Raw genomic sequence first — 22500 nt, forward strand, 5'->3', positions numbered from 1 at the left:
GCTTTCCAAAAAACTTGAAGAAAAGGCTCTGCTACCATTGGATCAATGCCTAGCGCATCCTTTGGCCAATGTCCTGAAATTGAAAGATGGCAAGATCAGAGTTGCGTTTCTGCCAAGGAACACAACTGCACTAATTCAGCCCATGGATCAGGGCTGAATCAGGGCTCAATAGTCGAGCCTTCAAGGCGTAAGGGTGAGCTATTTGCTGGTGCTGTGAACTCAGAAATTCAAGTTTTAGAATTTCTGAAAACATTAACACTGAGAGACATTGCATACAATACTGGATTAGCGTGGGAGAAAGGAAGCTCAAGAGCAATTGAAAACTGCTTGAAAAAATGTATTGGAAAAGATGAGATCACTAATAATAAACTTGAATTAGCAGCATTTTTCAAACAAGAAGCAAAGGTTGCTTGTAACGTACTTGGTGGCAGCCTTGGAGTAAGTGACCTGGCTGCTTGGATTGAAGTGGATGCAGAAACTCTAGTTCTGCATTACCTGAGAAATGAAGAACTAGAACTTGCAGCCCCTGTGAACAGTGGGAAGACAATCAACAAACAGAAGGCCAATGACATAGGGAGTGACTCAAAGATAATGTGGATTGACACACATAAGGAAAAAAGCACCAGAAATTAACAAAGTGCTTGAAAGCATTAATGAGGTGATGGTGTGGTTAGAACCTCAGAGTGAGAGTGAACATCTTCATTTATAGCATCTTACCACAATTAAGAATTATGTACTAAAAAAATGCTATCATCAGTCTGGAAAGCTAAATTAAATGACTATTTCAGAACAGATACCTAAAAGGTGTGTCTATAACAGCATTGTGTTAGAATATAAATTATAATAATAATTTATATTCTAACACAATGCTGTATGATTTCTTTCACTTCAAAGGAGGTACTCAGGTGCGTATATTCTAATATAAATTAGAATATACGCACCTGAGATTCCCAAGTGCATCAAAGAGCATCACGGGAACTTAGAGCTCTTTTAAATACACGTGCTCCCTCTTTCTCCACTATTACCAACTGAAGACGTTAATAACGAAAGCCTATCATTATGGCCATTGGTCTCTTGCTTATACTCCCATAGTTCCAATTCTTTTCAACTTTAATTCATGACACCAAGGATAGAAGACGTGCACTTCTATTTCCTTGAGCATACTTTAACTCCATTCAAAAATTTAAGCTCATCCACATTAAATCCAATTTTTTAGCCTATTTCCACCTTATTCATTCTAAGCCCAACTGCAGATTATATTAAGGAAGTACTGAAAATTAAAATGAATAGTAAAATTTTTTTGGCTAACACATGCTTCGCTTATAATGTGGGTACTAAAGTTGTCACCTGACACCTGCATTATATCAAGGTTGCATTGTATTTGCTGTATGATTTCTTTCACTTCAAAGGAGGTACTTGTGCAAGTGCTTCTGCTCTGATATTCTGCCATCTCTACTAAATCACTTGAAACTCTACTCTCTCCAGTCCAACTTCCTTAACCTTACTGCGAGGTAATTGTTGTTGGCAATTTTAACGTTTACCGCTTCAGTTTTCTAGTCACATAGACCCAGTGGTCAAAATGCTGAAGCCTTTGCAATTACTAATGACCTCACACAGATTGTTCATTTGCCTACCAGAAAATCCTAACCACACAACAAATACTCTTGACCTTTTTCTCACAACCAACCCATAAAAGTACATAGTCAAGGTGCATGGTCCTCTAGGCACCTCTGATCGTAATTTGGTGATGGCATTACAAGAATGCTAGATGGGATGATCTGCAAGATTTCTATTCTTCTTTTCCTTGGTTGTACTGTTTTAAATCTTCTGTTATCAATGTTTGCACAGACTGTGTCAGAAAAATTATTCTTGTAGGGATGAAATTCTTTATTCCACACCACACCTTAAATTCTTGTCCTTTATCTATCCTTGGTTTTCCAATAAATGTGCTAAGGATATTTGAGACAAGGAGTTGCATATTGCAATTGGCTTACATTCACATCTCTGGGTTCATTTGCTGTATAACTAAAGCTTGCAACAATTGTAAAGCAGTTATTAATCAACTCAAACTAGATTTTAAACAGGCTAAGGGTAGAAAACTTGCTTTTGTTGAAATGGTAGTCGAGCTTTCTGGTTTCTTGCCATAGCTACTAGCCACAAGTTTTGTCCATCTATGTTTTCTCCCTGTTAAAACCTGATGTTTCTATTGCCTCTTCAGCAAAAGATTAAAGCTGACTTACTAGCATCCTACTTTTTTCTAAACCCGCTCCTGCCAAAATGCTCCACTCAATGCCTTCTCTGGTCATCTGGAAAAAGGATGTCAAAAGAATTTTGAACAATCTTGATGCCAAAAAAGCTCCAGATCCTGATAGCATTCCTCCACTTGTTCTCAAAACTTGTGCTCCTGAGCTTGCTTCTGTTCTGTGTTGCATTTCTTATTCCACTGGTGTTTTTCCTTCTGCTTGGAAATTTGCTAAACAAAGTTCCTAAATAAAGGAGACAAATCCATTCCAGCCAATTATCGTATGCATTTCACCTACCTCTACTCTTTCCAAACTAATGGGAAATCTATTACTAATGACCTCACACAAATTCCAAAACTATCTTGAAACCATTGACCTGATCAATGATTGCCAGCATGGATCCCGTGGTTTGTTTTAACATCTATGGTCAGATTCAATGGAAAAGTCTTATGAAACTCAAGCAGTTGCTCTTGACATTTCTAAGGCTTTTGATCATGTTTAGTATAAAGACTTCTAAACAAGCTTCTATCTTATGGATTGCCAACTACTTTTTAGAGCTGGCAATCGATAGCATTAAATTCATTCATTACAGATGGTAGAAGGCACTCCGCCTTCTGTCTTTTCCACTAATGCTGATGTTCCCCAAGGTTCAGTTATTTATTTCTCCCATTCTTTTCCTCTTTTATATTAATGACCTTCTACTGACTGGAATTTCTATCCATAGTTTTGCAGATGATAGCATATTGCATTCCACCCTCCAGTTTGAGAAACCTTACTCAGCACAAACAGCTTCATCTTCTCAAATGTCCACCATTTCCTTAAATGTTAATCTCCAGGTAATTATTCAGCAGAGCAAAGATAACTTAGTTAATTTCAATCCTTCTGAGTTCTGTCTTGTACCTCACCAAAAGGAGTCTACTGCCCCTGTGCTTATCAAACCTTGCCCTGCACAAACAGCTTCTTAAATATCTGCTACCAATTCCTTAAATTCTGATCGCCAAGCAATTATTCAGTGGGTGCAAAGATAATTTAGTTGATTTCAATCCTTCTAAAACTCAGTCTTAACTTATATCTTGCAAAAAATATTCTTCTGCCCCTATGCTTATCTTTGATGACACTCAGATTTCTAGACAAGATAACATGAACTAGAGCTATACTGCTCAATAAGTTCTATGTTGATATCAATATTCGTAAAAGAATAAGAGAAGTTTACCTCAATATGATACATAGAACACTTCTGTATGATACTCTCCAGAAATTAAAATGAAAACAATTAAAAAAAAATTGAAAATCTTACATTATAGTAAGAAATAATTAACAATAATTAAAAATCAAATGAACACAATTAAAAATAAATTTAACCCAATTAAAAATTAAGTAAAAAATTAATTTAACAAAAAAAGGGAGTAGGGAAGGAAAATCGTTTTGCATTTTTTTTCGTTAAATTAAATTTTTACTTAATTTTTAATTGCCTTAAACTGATTTTTAATTGTGTTCATTTGATTTTTAATTATTGTTAATTATTTCTTACTGTAATGCAAGATTTTCGATTTTTTTAAAAATCGAAAAGTATCATATTGAGGTAAACTTCTCTTATTCTTCTACAAATAGACAAGATAATATATCTCTATTACGGATTACTCTGATTTCTAATCTCTTGGCATGTAAACCCCAAACCTCTCGCGTTTGGGGTTTACATAAAAAAAAAAAAAAAAAAAAGCACAGCACAAATACTGCTTCCACTGCATCTAAAAAACTGGATTTTCTCTTGGGATTACTTTTCTTCCAAAGAGCTACTCACTCTGTACAAATCTTAAATCTGCCCAATCATGGAATATTGTTCCCACATATGGGGCAGTGTCCCCAACGCCACTCTCAGGCTTCTAGACTTCGTTCAAAAGAGGCAGTTAGGTTATTAATGGCTCATCTCTAACAAAGTCTCTCCACTTTTTTGTCTCAGAGATGTCCTGTTTCTGCTGCATGCTTTTTTTATAGATATTTCCTGCTCTCTCTCTCTCTCTTCCAAACCAGTGCGAACATGTGCCACAACTGGTTAACATCCATTCACTGTCCTACTCCAAATTCACAGAACCAACTTTTCTTCCTCATTAATCCCCTCAACTTCCATTTCTGAGAAAAATGCTTTTCACATGTGTTTTCTGAAAATTAAAATCTACAGAAATTCAACTTTAATGTCAATAAGTGTCTTCTTTCATCTTCTCAATCTTCAACCCATGCATGGTACTAAGTACTATAGATTCTTATACCTTTCTTGTGTGGGGTTTTCATTAAACAAAAAAATGAAGGAAATAAACAAGTTTATACAATATCAGATTAAAATAAAAAAAAAAGAAGAAAAAAAGAAAAAGAAAAAGAAAAAAAATATATATATAGACAAAAAAGGTAATTATCAGTGTATTTGCGTATTTGGTATGGGAGTTGAGTTATCAGGTGTAATAACCATGGAAGATCGAGAGAACCTGTATGCTAAAAAACAAATTACCTGAAATAAAATGCAGTTAATATAATTATTGTAAGTACCTAAAGCTGTGGGTCCTAGGACTTTAACTACCTCGTCTGGGGGTCGGAAGCAAAAATTGTAGGAGCCACTGCAATAAGCCAGGTCTCTGTTTCTGTTATGACGTACACGTAAAAGGTAGCAGACCCGACAGAGACCAGAAGGAAGAATAAAAGAATAAATAAACTTTAAAAAATAAAAAATAATAATAATAAATAAATAAGTTCATGCCAATAGAATCCTGTGGAAAAAGAAAAATGAAATATAAAATCAAAGAAATCTAAGAGATGGGGCAAAACAAGAAAACTTACTTTCTGTATGGACCGTAAACAGGAACTGTACCCACGTGACGGGAAAGTGAGCAATTAAACAGATGAGGCAAAAGACCCGGTGTATATACATGTCAGTTGTCTATATATGGGAGTATTATGTCATTTGTCTTGTCCTGTCTTCATTATTGTTTATGTTTATTTTTAATCTTAAAAATATTATTTTGATTTCTTTAACACTGCCATTTTTCACTTAAACACATGAGGCAATTGTCCAGTCATCCATCCAGGGAACAACTGTGGTACAGGTTTGCAACCCCGGACAGCCCGAGCACTACTTTATTCACCTCCATTCCAATTACTTTCTGCTGTTCTTTTTACTACATTTTATTTCTTGTGAGCAATTAGGCTGGCCAAAAGCAATATCAAGATGCTATTTCTCTACTATCGCTATTTGTTTTCTTCTATCACAAAGTTAGTGTCTTTTCCACACTACTTCGTTAGTTTTTGTTTCTCCCTCTGCTGGTCTTTTGCCTCATCTGTTTAATTGCTCACTTCCCCGTCACACGGGTACAGTTCCTGTTTACGAATTCACACCATTCCCCCCCCCCATGGAGCTACTCCAACTGACACATATATACACTGCACGTGAACACTCAGCTTTCTCCTTCGGTTACCATTGACTTTCAACATCTTCCAGTCCATACAGAAAGTAAGTTTTCTTGTTTTGCCCCATCTCTTAGATTTCTTTGATTTTATATTTCATTTTTCTTTTTCCACAGGATTCTATTGGCATGAACTTATTTATTTATTATTATTATTTTTTAAAGTTTATTTATTCTTTTATTCTTCCTTCTGGTCTCTGTTGGGTCGGCTATGATGTATACTTATACCTTTTATATGTACATCATAACAAAAACAGAGACCTGGCTTATTGAAGTGGCTCCTACGATTTTCACTGCTGACCCCCAGACAAAGTAGTTAAAGTCCTAGGACCCACAGCTTTAGGTACTAACAATAATTATATTAACTGCATTTTATTTCAGGTAATTTGTTTTTTAGCATACAGGTCTTCTCAATTCTTCCATGGTTATTACACCTGATAGCTCAACTCCCCTACCAAATACACAAATACACTGATAATTACCTTTTTGTCTATTTTTCATTATGGTTGCTGGTTTTTTCTACATTTACCGTAGTACCCCAGATCCATAACCCAGTCTTATATATATTTTTCATAAAATTTCTTAAATTTTAATTTCTCATTCCTGTTTACTAAGACTTTCTGTAATTTCATTGCATCTTTATCATTTTTTATATATACAATTATTGAGAAAATTATTCAATAAGAGTATAACAATAAAACAATTAATCAAGCAAAATAGTAGAATTTCATTATTATACAGTATAAATATATAAAAAGTGTGTGTGTGTGTGTGTGTGTGTGTGTGTGTGTGTGTGTGTGTGTGTGTGTGTGTGTGTGTGTGTGTGTGTGTATGGTAAAAATATAAAATAAAATATTTTTTCCAAATTTCGTAAGGAGGGGGAGATTATTCTCTGATTCTTCCGATGTATATGCTGCAGTTGACTTTGCTGTAATCGTTACAAGATCTGAATTCATACAATTTTTTCCCACATGCAATAAAAATATTTATAATCCTTTTCACAAATGATAGAATAAAAAATGCATTTACTACAGTAATTCAGAAAAAAGTTTCTTCATAGTAAATACAATTTACTTCATTATCTGAGAGGAATACATTAATAGCAAACATGAGTCCCCAAGGATCAGTTCTTGGACCACTGCTGTTTCTGATTTTCATAAACAGCATCAATGATGGGATAGAAGGCTTGATGTAAAAATTTTCAGACGATGTAAAGGTTGGTAGAGTAGTTAATGATCAGTACCAAGTAGTGCTCCTTCAGAATGACTTGAACAGGCTGCAAGAATGGTCAGAAAAGTGGCAGCTATTCTTTAATGCAACAAAATGCAAGGTCTTATACTTGGTGAATAGCAACCCTAAAATAAATTATACAGTTGGTGGAACTGAATTAAAACAGTAGAGGAAGAAAGGGATCTCAGAGTTATAATACTGGCAGATATGAAGTTTTCTGAGCAGTGTGAAAAAAGGAAACCAGGAAAGCCTGTGTCTGATCAATGATTTATCAAACATTATCCTGTATGACAGAGTAAAAAAATGTGTGGAGGTCCTAAAGTCTCGAAACTTTATTAGACAGACAACTTGAATAGTCGAGACCCGATAATTAAATTAACGGGTCTCGACTACTCAAGTTGTCTGTCCAACATTATCCTGTAGAGATATGGAGGTCATAGTCCCACGGTATAAGGCAATTGTAAGACCACATTTGGAATACTGTGTTCAAGTATGGAGACTTCATCTGACAAAAGACATTGAGCTTCTTGAAAGGGACAAGCAACTTGCATGGTGAGATCAGCAAAAAGTTTGACCATACAAGAAAAGACTCCAAATATGTGGGCTACAGAGCTTGGCAACCAAGCACCTCAGAGGTGACCTGATTGAGGTTTAAAAGGCTCTGAGAGGGATTAGTAAAATGAATGAAGGTAGAATTCTCACTGTTATAAAGAATTCTGGAACTAGGAGCCATAAATTCAAGTTACAGGTGTTGAGGATTAGATTATATTGTAGGAAGTTTCTTTTAGCCAGTGAGTTATTGATTGTTGGAACAAGTTGCCCTTGCAGGTAGTTGACGCTGACAGCTTGAATAAACTTAAAGGTAAACTGAATAGTTACCTGTATGAGGAGGGAAGCAAATAATTTGTATTTTCTTATCTACTCGTCTTTTTTTTTTTTTTTTTTACAGCCAGTGCAGCAAAAGCCTGTGGTTTTCTTGCACTATATGGCTATGGCTTTATGACTATTACTATATTCAAGTAGTAAGTATCTAATTATTCTAAGAGATGGGGCAAAACAAGAAAACTTACTTTCTGTATGGACCGTAAACAGGAACTGTACCCACGTGACGGGAAATAAAAGAAACACACACAGAGGAAATGGGAAAACTAAGCTTGAGCTATTGTTTCTGCTACCTTTAATTTTCTATTATAAGTTCATATATATTTTATAAATTAATTACTAATTAAACTACAAGGATTGCAATATTTCTAAGGTGCACTTCGTATAAAACAACAGAAACATAGTCACCTTCATGAATGTGTCCAAATACATGATACTTTGGTTTTACCTTTCTCTGTACAATATGCAGCAGTTCTACACAACCTGCTCTTACTTCAGTTACACATAGATCTCCGTGACCAACAGGAGGAGTGTGAGTTAATAACACATCAACATTTTCAGGAATCTGCTTCCACTTTTCTAAGCAAGCTTCTCCACGAGGTAGATTAAATGCCCAGTTGCAATATTCTGGTTGCCTGTAGACAATATTACAGGAGCATTAAAATATGCAAATATTATTCTAAATTATTAAGAAACATATACGGTAGTTTAGGGCTAAAGTCTCAGGTTATGTAAAGAGTTTAACTAATGTAAAGTTAGTGCAATTGCATCATTTCAGTACATAGCCAACTACTTAAGTAGTTATAAATTGGCATCATTAAGTATATCTCATATTGTGAATATCTTCACAATGAGTTGTCTTCCCAGTATATTTTGCAATGAGTTGCCAACCCAGTATACTTCGCAAATGGGTTGTCATCATTTCACAACCAGGGTACCTGCCCACCCACTGATGAGGAGCCAATAAGCTCCGAAACGGTGCCGTATGGGTGATGTTATCCGCTGAGAATAAGTAACAATAGTTCTCTCCTATGGTGAAGCGTTACTTATTCAAGGTGGTGCAATATCATGCCAACTCATTGTGAAGGTATTCACAATATGAGATATACTTAATGATGTCAATTTATAACTACTTAAGTAGTTGGCTATGTACTGAAATTATGGAATTGCACTAACTTGTACATTAGTTAAACTCTTTACATAATCTGAGGCTTTAGCCCTAAACTATACTGTAATTTAAATTACTCCACACCATCAGGCATCTCTCATATTGTGGATTTATACTTCGCAACTGGGTTGTCATCACTGCAACACCAGGGTACTTGCCCACCCACTGATGAGGTGCCGTATGGGTGATGGTATCCGCTGAGAATAAGTAACAATAGTCTTCTCCTTTGGTGAAGTGTTACTTATTCGAGGTAGTGCAATATCATGGCAACTCATTGTGAAGCTATTCACAATATGAGATATACTTAATGATGCCAATTTATAACTATATAATAGTTGGCTATGTACTGAATTATGCAATTGCACTAACTTGTACATAAGAAACATATATTGATAGGGTTAGGCATCTAAACATATTTGTTAATATGTATAGATGCATGCATACATCCCAGCATTAGATAAATATCTAAAGTGAGTCTTTCAAATTACCATTATCTTTACCATTAAAAAAAAAATAGTTTAATGTGCTAAGAAAATTAAATTAATCTGCTGTTATATGAAACAGGTTGCATATATATATTTTAATATTTTGTTAGAATGCTGTTGTGTCTATGATTTTGCATACCTAAACATCATTATTCAATATCATACTGTGTAAATCGTTTTTAATTAGGTCAAGATATGAAACTAAAGGTGTTACATACATAAAGGTAAGAAATTAAATAAATATAAAATAAAACTGAATGAAATACTAAATCAAAGCATAATATAACACTGTAAAAAATCCAAATATTGAACACATTTGAATTTTATAAATATTACTAGCATTTTCTAATGCAGAGCGAATAGCCAGTAACTTTCCTATTTGCAGGCACTATGTGTTCTTGCATAGTTTACTGATCATTTTTCTGTAAGGTAGGAACAATTTTATCAGAGATATAATGATAATAAGAATACCAGGAATGGCAATAAAGTTTCAAGACTGGTGCAATAAAAATAACAGAAAGTGAAGGAGCTCAAAAATCATTTTATTTTTATTCAAAGTAATCACTTCCCAACTGAATAAACTTATTTCACCATTCTAAAAGTTTCTGAAAAGAGCCTGCGAAGGCGATGGGATTCTTCCACTTGCTCAGATTAAGAACCTGAGGGGGCATAAATTAAAAATTTAGGAAAGACAGTTGTAGAATAGATGTGCAGAAATTTGCCTTTAGCTAGCGGGCCGTTAATTGTTAGAACAAACTTCCATCTGTCATTGTGGAAGTTGATAGCTTAAATAAATTCAAGTAGGAACTGGGCAAACTTTTAGAGGGAATGGATGTGTGAAATTATTATTATTATTATTATTTTTTTTTTACATATGCATGCTTTCTTGCATCACATGCCTCCATTACATTGAAGGCATTATATTGAAGAAGCTCAATATAATAGAAGAGACCTCGGGCATCTTCATATTCATAAGAATATTGCAACCACAGACCTGAATGTAAAACAATTTATTTACAAGCATATACATAAAATATACAACCATAAAAGATATAAAAATAAAAAAAAATGTGTGGTATAGCAATTAAAAACAATAATATAATATTCTTATATTCAACACAGCAAATAAAAAATAAAATATACATATAAGAAGCATCTTGTATGTTTATTTTAGCATTAGAAGAGGCAAATGATCCAAGAAAGCAAGCTTATACAGCATTAAGCCAACAAAAAAAAAAACAAAAAAACTTTCCCATTTCACCTATCCAATTTACTCCAAAAGTTTGCCTTTGAATTACTTAAGCTGATAACTTCAACAACAACAAATGGAAGCTTGTTCCATCAATCAACCACCCTCTGGTTAAAGGCAAATTTCTGCACATCTATTCTACAACTGTCTTTCCTCAATTTGCATTTATGCTCCCTCAGGTGTATAATCTGAGCAAGAGGAAGAATCTCAGCAGCTCTACATCCTTCCTAAAATGAGCCATCCACACCTGTATGCAGTACTCAAGCTGTGGCCTGACCATTGCCTTATACAAGCAGATAATCACCTCTTTATCCCTGCTACCAAAATTCCTGTATATCATTGACAAGACCTCATGAGCTACTCATGCAGCCTCTCTGCACTGCTCAGAAAACTTTTTATCTGACTGCACAATTACCCCCAGATCATTCTCCACTTCCTTGAGTGTGGTAGTGCACAGTTTATATGTTACTCTGCAGTTGCTGCTACCCATATGCAGTACTTTGTATTTGTCAATGTTAAACTTTAGCTGCCAGCTCTTAGCCCATCTGCCCAACTTTTCCAGACCCATTTGCAGAAGTGCACTGTCATTAACAACCCTGCCAACCTTCATATCATCTGAAAACTTGGATATTAAGCCTGATGCACCTTCATCAATATTGATAAATACAGAAAACAACAATGAGCCCAATACCGAAATCTAGGGGACTCCACTAATAACATTAGTACACGAAGAGCAGTGTCAACTGATTACCACTCTCTGTCTTCAACCATTCCTTTATCCATAGCAGCAACTTGTCCTTAAAGTGATACTGCTCCAATTTGTGCAGTACTCTTACATGTGCAACAGTATCAAAAGCTTTCCGAAAATTCAAGTACATGATATCAAAATTATTTTTTGCATCCAGTTCCTTTGTGACCACATCATAGTATCCAATCAAACTGGTCAGACAAAACTTCTCCTTAACAAACCAATGCTGTGTCTGAACTATAACTGTGGTTGTCTAGATGATCCTGCAGTGCTTCTTTAACCAGTGACTCCATTATTTTCCCTGGAACAGAAGTCGAACTAACAGGTCTGTAATTACTTTTTTCTCACAAACAACCCTTCTAATTACACGGTCGAAGTGAGAGGTCCTTTAGGCACTTCACATCACAACTTGGTGATTGTCTCTTCTCCAATGGAACCTTTATCTCATGGCTATTCCCAACCTTGTGTTGTTTGGCATTACAAAAATGCAAAATGGGATGACCTGCGAGACTTCTTTTCTTTGGTCGGATTACTGTTTCAAAACTTCTGATGTCAATGTTTGCTCAGATCATGTCAATGAAATTATTCTTGCAGGAATGGAATCCTTTATCCCACACTCCACTTTAAAATCTCGTCCTTTAACTAAACCTTGGTTTTCCAATAAATGTGCCAAGGCTGTTCAAGAGAAGAATGTTGCATATCGTAATCGGCTTGTTTCTAATTCTCCAGTTTCATTTTCTGCCTACGCCAAAGCTTGTAACAATTGTAAAGCAGTTATTAATCAGTCCAAACTAGAGATTGAACAGGCTAAGAGTAGAAAACTTGCTTCTTGCCTTAATGGTAGCCGAGCATTCTGGTCTTGTGCCAAGGCTGTTCAAGAGAAGAATGTTGCATATCGTAATCGGCTTGTTTCTAATTCTCCAGTTTCATTTTCTGCCTACGCCAAAGCTCGCAACAATTGTAAAGCAGTTATTAATCAGTCCAAACTAGAGACTGAACAGGCTAAGAGTAGAAAACTTGCTTCTTGCCTTAATGGTAGCCGAGCATTCTGGTCTCTTGCCAAAGCTATTGGCCGCAACTTTTGCCCATCTCTGCTCCCACCTCTGTCCAAACCAGATGGTTCTGTTGTCACTTCAGCCAAGGATAAAGCTGACCTGCTAGCATCCCATTTTACTTCCAGCTCATATATTAATGATCTTGATAAATCACCTCCGACCATTCCCAACACGTCTCCTGTGTTCTTCTGCCAAAAGGATGTCAGAAGGATTTTTACGAACCTTGATGCTAAGAAAGCTCCAGGTCCTGATGGTATTTATCCACTTGTTCTCAAAATCTCTGCTCCTGAACTTACTCCTGTTCTTTGCCAACTTTTTTCACTTTCTTATTCCAAAGGTGTTTTTCCATCTGCTTGGAAATTTGCTCATATCCAGTCAGTTCCTAAAAAGGTGACAAATCCCTCCCATCCAATTATCATCTCACTGCAATTACTTCTACTCTTTCTAAAGTAATGGAAAAGTCAATTAACTGCCAACTCTTAAACTACCTAGAAACCTTCCATCTGATCAACAATTGCCAGTATGGATTCCATCAGTGTCGATACACTGGTGATATTCTGAGTTATGTTATACATTCATGGACAAATTCAATAGAAAAGTTCGGTGAAACACAAGCAGTTGCTCTTGACCTCTCAAAGGCTTTCGACCGCATTGAGCATAAAGGTCTTCTAAACAAGCTTCCATCTCATGGTTTGCCAACTGTTTTCTGTAATTGGTTATCGAATTTTCTAATCGATCAACTAAGTTGTCTTTGCCCCATTGGAGAATTACCTGAAGATCGGCGTTTAAGGAATTGGTAGCAGATTTTTGAGAAGTTGAAGCTGATTGAGCAGGACAAGGTTTCTCAAAATGGAAAGTGGAATGCAATGTGCTATCATCAGCAAAACTATGGATAGGATTTCCAGTCAATGGAAGAAGGTCATTAATATACAAGAGGAAAAGAGTGGGAGAAAGAACTGAACCTTGGGCGACACTGGCATTAGTGGAGAAGTTAGAAGACAGAGAGCCATCTACCATCACCCTCAGTGAGCGATCAGAGAGAAAACTGAATAACCAATTACTAAAAACAGTTGGCAAACCATAAGATGGAGGAAGCTTGTTTAGAAGACCTTTATGCCAAACATGATTGAAAGCCTTTGAGATGTCAAGAGCAACTACTTGTGTTTCACTGAAACTTTCCATTGAATTAGTCCATAAATGGAATTAGTCCATAAGCCAGAATATCACCAGTGGATCGACACTGACGGAATCCATACTGGCGATCATTGATCAGACGGAAGGTTTCTAGGTAGTTTAAGAGTTGGCGGTTAATTGATTTCTCCATTACTTTAGAAAGAGTAGAAGTAATTGCAATGGGACGTTAATTGGATGGGAGAGATTAAATGGCTGGATATGAGCATATTTCCAAGCAGAAGGAAAAACACCTTTGGAATAAGAAAGTGAAAAGAGGCGGCAATGAATACGAGTAAGCTCAGGAGCACAGGTTTTGAGAACAAGTAGAGAAATACCATCGGGACCTGGAGCTTTCTTAGCATCAAGATTCATCAAAATCCTTCTGACATCCTTTTGATGGAAAACCACAAGAGGCATTTGAATGGAGCATGTTGGGAATGGTGGGAGGTGTTTCCAAGATCATTAATACATGAGTTGGAAGAGAAATGGGATGCCAGCAGGTCAGCTTTATCCTTGGCTGAAGTGACAACAGAACCATCTGGTTTGGACAGAGGTGGGAGCAGAGATGGGCAAAAGTTGCGGCCAATAGCTTTGGCAAGAGACCAGAATGCTCGGCTACCATTAGGGCAAGACGCAAGTTTTCTACTCTTAGCCTGCTCAAACTCTAGTTTGGACCGATTAATAAGTGGTTTACAATTGTTGCGAGCTTTGGTGTACGCAGAGATTGGGAATAGCCATGAGATAAAGGTTCCATTGGAGAAGAGACAATCACCAAGTTGTGATCTGAAGTGCCTAAAGGACCTCTCACTTTGACCGTGTACTTAGAAGGGTTGTTTGTGAGAAAAACATCAAGCGTATTGGCTGTATGATTAGGATTGTCCGGTATTCTTGTAGATAAATGAACAATCTGTGCAAGGTCAAGTAATTGCAAAAGCCTCAGCATCTCGACCAGCTGGGTCGGTGTGACTAGAAAACGGAAGCCAACTGGAGTTGTGAACATTAAAATCACTAAGGAAAATTACCTCATTGTTAGGAAAGTTGGGCTGGAGAAAGTCAAGTTGCAAAGAGAGGAAGTCAAAGAGCTCCAAGTGATTGGTGGAGTTGGGAGAACAGTAGAGACAACAGATGAATTGGACACAATGAGGTACAGAGATTTTAAGCCAGAGAACATCAAAGAGAGGAGATTTCAAATTGCCAAGCCTCTGACAGGGAATATCAGAATGGACACATGCACAAGTACCACCTTTGAGGCGAAAAGAATCGCACAGCAAATAATTTGGGCATCTGAGATGAGCAGTAGTTGAATTAACTGATAACTGAGATTCTGTCAGAAAAAGTACATGGCGTTTGGCAGACTGCAAGTGGAAATGGACATCGTTGAGATTAGAATTGAGACCACGTATATTTGTGAAATGAATTAGGAAGTGCTTGGAAGGTTTAGATCTTTTCGCAGATAAGCTTGCTCTATTAGTTTGACAATTCGTGGTGTATTCAATAGTAAGAAAAAGCAGGTGGGACATGCTCTATGAAGTAATGAAATTTTTGGATATGGCGTACACATGGTAAGAATATACCCAGATCCTTGACATAACATGGCCTCGACAATGCTCCTCGCATACACACTACTCGGACTCCCTCCAGTCACTATCTGGCAGAGTAGAGGTAGCAAGATTTACACTAGCTGATCCGGAAGCCTCCTAGAGAGTTACCAATAGGTTCGGTCCGGTGTACTAACTAGCGGCTAGCCTGCCTGCAAACACCGTTTTAGAGCTGTACCCTCGAAATGTAAGGAATATTGGATCTCGCCACGATGTTCATCATAACCTCAAAAGTCATCAATCATACTGCATGATGGAAGAGATAGGGAAGGGTTGATCGGAACTTAGCTCTAGAGACTAAATATGGGTTCCACCACTTCAAGCCTCCAATAAGCAAAGTGGTGGTATTGCACCGGTTGATGAGAGTCATCTACCACCTAATACTGCCTGGTAACATAGAGGGGCGGCATTCCTCCATGTGGTGTGGGTGCCACACCTCGACCCCTGCTCACGTTGGTTCACACTTGGGTGGTCACCCACCATGTACTTGTGCATGGAGGTTATACCCAGGAGTTGCATATCAATCCGACAAAAACTAAAATGATTCTATTCAAGAATAGACTGGATCTCAGGTGCCCACAGTAAAGATACTTAATGCTCAAATGCCAATCATCACCAAAACCAAGGTACTTGGGGTGATTATTGACCACAAACTCAGCTTTCTCCCACATCTTGTTCATCTAAGTGATTCTCAGGAACCATCATACGCATCCATAAAAATGACTGGGGACTTTCCAAAAAGTCCCTGCAGTTGTATTACAAAGCAGTATTTTTACCAATTGTGACCTATGCAGCCGGAGCCTGGTTCCATCGGGTAACGCTTGTAAAGATATGAGACAAGCTTGGAACCAATCAGAGGTCAATGTTAATGGCAATCTGCTGAGTGTGTGTAGATCGGTCTCTACTCCTGCAATTCAGGTCATCGCGGGAGCACTTTCGCTCAATCTATATGTCATCTTCCATGGGTTATGCTTCCGAATTACGAGAAATATCCCACCAAAGATCCTCGACATTGAGGTTAACCTGGATGCTGACCCCAAGGCTGAGATGACCCGTTGCTACAATGAGCTCTTCAACATTTGGCAAACTCGATGGGATAGCTCAACACTGGGCATTGTCACAAGAAGATTCCTACATGATGTAACCAACGCTGCTACTAAATCTGTACAGTCTTGGTTTACCCCTTCACTAGAAACATCATACCTAATTACCAGACACGGACCCATGAATGAAAAATTACACCATCTGGATTCCCACCCAACAGATCTCTTCCGTTGTGGAGCGAAAGAGAACTGGTGGCACATACTATTCGAGTGCATTACATACGTGGATCTGAGACACAACCTTGTCAGCTGGACACAGATCTCTGGTAAGCATCTAGAGCTCTTCCTACAGAACCCTAGCAATCTCCCTGCACTGCAAACCTACTCAGCTGAAGTCTTTAAGTGCAGACGAAGGATTAACAGGCCCCCAGTGGCCAACATCGATGACCCAGCAGTGAACTGAAACCGACCATGTATATTTTTTTTTCTCTCCCTGTCCTGCTAAATGGGCTGTGGAGCTTGTTTCTGTGGTGCATGTGTAGGATGGAAACCACTATCTTTTTTTTTTTTTTTTTATTTCTTCCTATCTCTTCTTTTCTGTTTGCGTTCTTCAGTGTGGCTGTCACATGGTTCCCCCCCCCCACTCTTTTCTTTTTGCATTCTTCAGCATTGCTGTCACACAGTGTTTTTTTTTATTTATTTTTAATTTTTTTTATTTATTTTAAAAATATATTATTTTATTTTATTATTATTTTATTTTTTATTATTTTTTTGTTTTTTGTTGTTCTTTGTGTTGGCCCACCTTTTGGCAACATCAGGTGGGTCAGAGTCTCGTATTGAGACAGTACGTGTACCATTGGAACTGGCCCACCTTCCCATGGTGTGGACGAGTACCCAGAATCATGTCCAGGTGACATGCTTCTGGGTAGCCAAGTGGCCATACACAACAACAGAACACACACATAATACACACAAATCTACACCACACACACACACATCTGGCCCATTTGTAGTGATACTGTTCTTCACAGAGATACGAAGCGGAGTTGAACTAACGTTCTAGGATCTGCCCCTTACAAAAACACATGTCCACATCTCCACTTGCTGTCTCGTAGACGTACTGTTTCTGCTGCATGCCTTTTCTACAGATACTTCCATGGGCACTGTTCTTCTGAATTGGATTCTATAATTCCCACTCTCTCTTCCAAAACAGTCTGAACACGTGCCGCCAACATCGATTTACTGTCCAACTTCAAACTCACAGAACCAACTTTTCATCTTCCTCGTTTATTTATTCAACTGCCGTTTTCTGGAACAACCTTCCTTCATACGTATTTCCTGAAAATTACGGTCTACAGAAGTTTAAGTCCAATGTCAACAAACATTTTCTTTCGTCTTCTCAACCTCCAACCCAAGCATGGTACTAAGTACTATAGGTCCTAATACCTCTAGTGTTTGGGGTTTTCATAAAAAAAAAAAAAAAAATTCAGAGCGGCATGTGGGGAATACTTAACTGAGATTGATCCAAAGGAGCTCAGCTAAGTATTCCCCACATGCCACTCTGAATTTTTTTTTTCATTCAAGTGTCTTGCATTTGTAGTTTTGATCAGCAAATCTACAGATTTTAGACATCAAACCATTTTGGTGAGTCAGCAGCATTTTTTAAATATTTCTGCATTAGGAATGGAGAGAGCTTGCTGACCGGTTGGTATGTTAAAGCACATCTTTCTTTTGACATTTGGCAGTCAAGAGATTCTGAACATCTTGTTGACCAGAGGTCCAAAAAGGATAGACAACTAGGCCCATAGGCCTGGTTGTTTATGTTTTCTATGGCTACTCTTTTCCAGTCTCAGGATGAAAACTTTTCTTGCTGGGTTACCGACCACACCACAGAAAGGCCAGGCAGCTGAAACAATTAGTTAGTTAGTAAAATATATACTAAGAAAAGAAAGATAAATTTTCTCACGGTGTTCTAACTTGGACTTTTCAAGTACAGAACTACTTTAAAATGAAGGGCTCTTGAAGAGAAAGACAATGTAAATTTTAAAATAATTTTAATCACTTTTCTAGAGTACCATATAAATTTCACTGGGATTGCTTGATATTGAATTCACTTTCCACCTGGGGCCTAAAAGAAAGACTGCAGCCAATCAAATAACAACCCACTAAACCAGCAGAATTCAAAGAGGAATTTCAGGATGCACAACATATCATATCTCATCACAGATGGGACATCACAGCTGATGGCAAGCCCATATTTCACTCCTGTCAGCAAGAAACAAGAAGGGATGATTACAGTGGACTTTTTCAACTTTTTTCAATAACACTGGAATGTGGAGATTAGAAAAATTGTCTAGTTTGGCAAATCCTAGTTCATGCTATTTCAATGCTGTTGGGAGGTGAAAACAGTATGAGACCAAGGACTAGTCTTGACAGGTCCCTGGCCTCGTGACAGATGTCAGCAATGCAGGCTGGTGGTGGCTGTATAATGGTGTGGGAAGTGCTTTCATGTTGCACATTGAGCCTCTTGATACCAGTGGAGCAACAATATGGATATCAGATGTTATCTGGAAACTGTTTCCAACCAAATGCATTCCTTTACAGACAGATACACTGCAGACGAGTTCTTCCAAATGAGTTCTTCCAACAGGATAATGTGCCATGTTGTAAAGACAGAATTGCACAGAACTGGTTCCATGAAAATGAGATTAAATTCAGCCTAACGTGGTAGCCTAACCAGTGAATAGATCTTAATCGAACTGGGCACCTATGGAAATAAGCTCTTCAGAGTAGAGATCTGAACTTTCCCATACGCAAAAATTGTGGAAACAAATATATTAACATTGACAAAAATTCCTGTGGCATGATTTCGACACTGAGTCCATGACTACAAATCTAGGATGTTCTGAGGGCCAACAGAGGAACCTACTTACTAGCAAGGTTAGCTGTACCTAACAAAGTACCCATTCAGTGAAACATCTTTTAATTAGCAGTTAACTCTAATGCTATTATTATGTTTCAACAGACAATAATAATATTACTTAATAATATTAAGTAATAATAGTTAACATTACATTAATATTTGAATAAAAATTACCAAGGTGTTCCATAAATAGTTATTCCGCAAACTTCAGTTCCAGAGTCCTCTAAATATACACAGTTGGTAAGAAGAACACGAACATCCTTATTCTGTTGATGAGCTGGTCTGTGACTTGAAGAACGTTGCCGACCAAATGCTGAGAGAATATTATTTCTTCCCGTTATAGTTGAATCAAAACTAAGTTCGTGGTTTCCTGCTATTACAACTTTATGCTTGAATGGAAGGGATCCTAAAATTAAATATAAACATCAATGCTGCAAAATATAAATTTATTAATGCATACGCAACAGTGTCATATATAAACCATTCATATAAAGTTTCTTTATTGCCATTTTGAATTTCAAAAGAAACCTTAACTTTACACTTTTTTTTAACTTTACACAATTGATAATAAAATTGTCTAACTAACATCAACCTATGTGATTCAAACTATCAAAATACCTATTTACCACAATTAAAACGCTAATTAATGTATGTTAGGTTAATAGAAGCTATAACATACTTGTAACATGGCTGAGATAAAAAGTCAGAAGTTTACTGGCATCAGGTTGTTGTCATACTACACTAGTAGTTAAGGCCATAATGCATAAAGTCCATGGTGCATTAAATCAGAAAAGGGGAAAGCTGTCTAAGATACTGCCATCATCTGTTAAATCTGACTAAGTGTGAAAAGCTTAGGGAAGTATTTAAGTGTTGTAAAAATAGTAAGAATTTATTAATAAAACATGAACAGGCTATTGCTGTATGTTCTGTCAAAATAATATTGAAGGAAGTGAAATGAATATTAACGTATTTATCCAGTAAATAATATATTTATTTAACTATAAATACATAGGAGCTTTCGAGACATTCGTATCTCTTTATCAACTAATTTTGAACATAATGTGTACAGTTATGCGTTCAATGAGGCGAGTGAAGGCACGCTATTCATTAAACTGGTTTCTATTGTTGCTGCACGGACTTGTGCTGTTTTACTCCAACATTTGTCGAACAATAAAATGGTTGCCTCTAAGATGGGGTGCAATCTCATGCCTTTGCAGCGGTTTATGGCTTTCGAACTGTTCAATATATTGAGTGACTCTAACCATAGACGGTGGCGAAAGTGTCGTGAGTGGTCTAATATTTTGTAGTCACATTTTGGATTGAGATCGTGGTGGGTAGTCCAAAAGTGCTCCGCGACTGCAGACTGGTTGCTCTCAGCAAGGCAGATTGCTCTGTCATGTTCTGTAAGGCAGTCTTGAAGATGTCTTGATGTCTCGCCTATGTAGCAGCTGTCACAGTCTCTGCAGGTTATGCGGTATATTATATTGCTGCGTAAGAGAAGTGTGACAGGAGTCTTTACACCGGAGACAAGAGAACGTAGACTTCTGCACGGCAACTGTACACATTTTATGCAGTATTCTTTGAGGATTTTTGAGATCCGTCCTGACACACCTGGATAGTAGGGAACGTAGGCAGTTGGTGTATTGTCTTGGTTCGGGGTTCTTGGGTGGACTGTGAGCTCCTGTGCTTGCAAAAGGCACCTGTCTAGATGTGAGTTAGATAGCCATAGTCGATTGAGTCCGCCCTCACACGAGAAATCTCGCTTTGTCTAGAAGCATCAGTGCTGGAATGGCTCCAAGCCCTGGAGAATAGAGTGTGGCTGGTGCTGTTGAGATGGTTGGGTGCATGGCTGGATCTGTAGTTTGTAAATTGACCGCACCACATAGGTTTACGGTATACTGAGGTCTCCAGATGTGGCCTACGTGTTGTACTAGGACATCCAGGAATGGGAGTGACCCGTTAACCTCTAACTCTAGAGTAAACTGTATGAAGTCAGACAGGGAATTGAGATATCCATGCTGTCTCAGAGCCACATGGGATGACGGTGAAAATATCGTCCACGTATCTGCACCATGTTGTAATAGGCATAGGTGGGTTCAGAAAAACAAAAATCCATAAGCCAGGTGTTCCTCTCAGACCTATAGTGTCCTTCTGCAATGCACCCATGTATGAGTTGTCCAAGTATAGTGCGCACCTCCTCTCACAGTCTCTGCATTTTTGTAGGGAATATCAAAAATAGCGGCGAATTCATCCGCCTCATAAAAGAGCTCTCCATCCTTGACAGCACCGTTATGGCATCATTTGATGTAGTATTTACATCAATCCCTGTCCAACAAGCTGTACACTGCACCAGGAGGCTCCTTGACAATGACTTGAACCTTTCAACCAGAACATCACTATCGACCGATGACATCTGCACCGCCCTCAACCTATGCTTGTCAAGCAGCATCTTTACCTTCAAGGGTTCCGTATACCAGCAAGTATATGGCACTGCTATGGGTGCCCCTGTCAGTTCCGTCGTAGCCAACATCACCATGGAAGATCTGGAAGAACAGATATTCCTGGAATCTCACTGTTGAATTACAGGAAACTTACTCACACTACTGCAAGATTTACTCACAGAGAGGATCATAATAGTAAAGCGTGAAGATTTTTAGCATAAATTACACAGTAAATAGAGGAATTCCCCAAGGAGGGGGTGCTCTCTGTGACATTATTCGCTGCAGCTCTCAATCCTTTCCTCTCAACCTGCAATAACATCCTAACCTACGGACGACCTGAAAATATTCTTCCCATTCAGAAGTAATGATAGCGAGCAAAACGTTGCTCTACAAGCCATACAGCAGTTAACAATTCTGGCCAACTTTCTCACCTTGATTGGGCTCGAAATTAAACCTCTTAAAACTGTCAATATGTCCTTCTCTAGAAAGTATAAAATACATAACATCACCATTCTCTTAAATGGCCAATCCATCCAAAAAGTTGATCATCACAAGGATCTGGGAATTACATGGGACAACGAGTTATCCTTCACTGAGCATTTCATTACCACCAGGAAGAAAACACTAGCCGCCATCTGGTGCTCAAGACAAAAATTAGATGGGATTCAAAATGCTAAACTGGTCAAGGAATACATTGTCAGGTGCGTTGCCCCATTTGCCTTGTACGCATCAGTCATCTGGTCCTCAGCTCCTGGAACATACTTTAAAACCTTCTAAACATAGAATATTGGATACTCAGGTGGCTAAACT

At 37.7% G+C, this 22500-nt stretch overlaps 1 protein-coding gene across 3 annotated transcripts in view; it reads right to left on the minus strand.

Annotated features, from left to right (window-relative positions):
• The window catches only part of LOC150074969 (metallophosphoesterase MPPED2), an 89748-nt gene that overhangs the window by 24008 nt on the left and 43240 nt on the right, over nucleotides 1-22500 (minus strand). For all 3 annotated transcript variants that reach the window (XR_016547869.1, XR_016547868.1, XM_090388272.1), the window contains 2 exons: nucleotides 19424-19655; nucleotides 8216-8442 (listed from right to left, as the gene is read on the minus strand). Coding sequence is in view for 1 of the 3 variants with exons in the window: in XM_090388272.1 (XP_090244398.1) it covers nucleotides 8216-8442; nucleotides 19424-19655 (459 nt within the window). In the remaining 2 variants the exon portion in view is untranslated. The remainder of the gene's footprint in view (nucleotides 1-8215; nucleotides 8443-19423; nucleotides 19656-22500) is intronic.

This window comes from Mastigoproctus giganteus, chromosome 14, assembly GCF_048544385.1.
Source record: "Mastigoproctus giganteus isolate SK-2022 chromosome 14, ASM4854438v1, whole genome shotgun sequence".
Lineage (NCBI taxonomy): Eukaryota > Metazoa > Arthropoda > Arachnida > Uropygi > Thelyphonidae > Mastigoproctus > Mastigoproctus giganteus.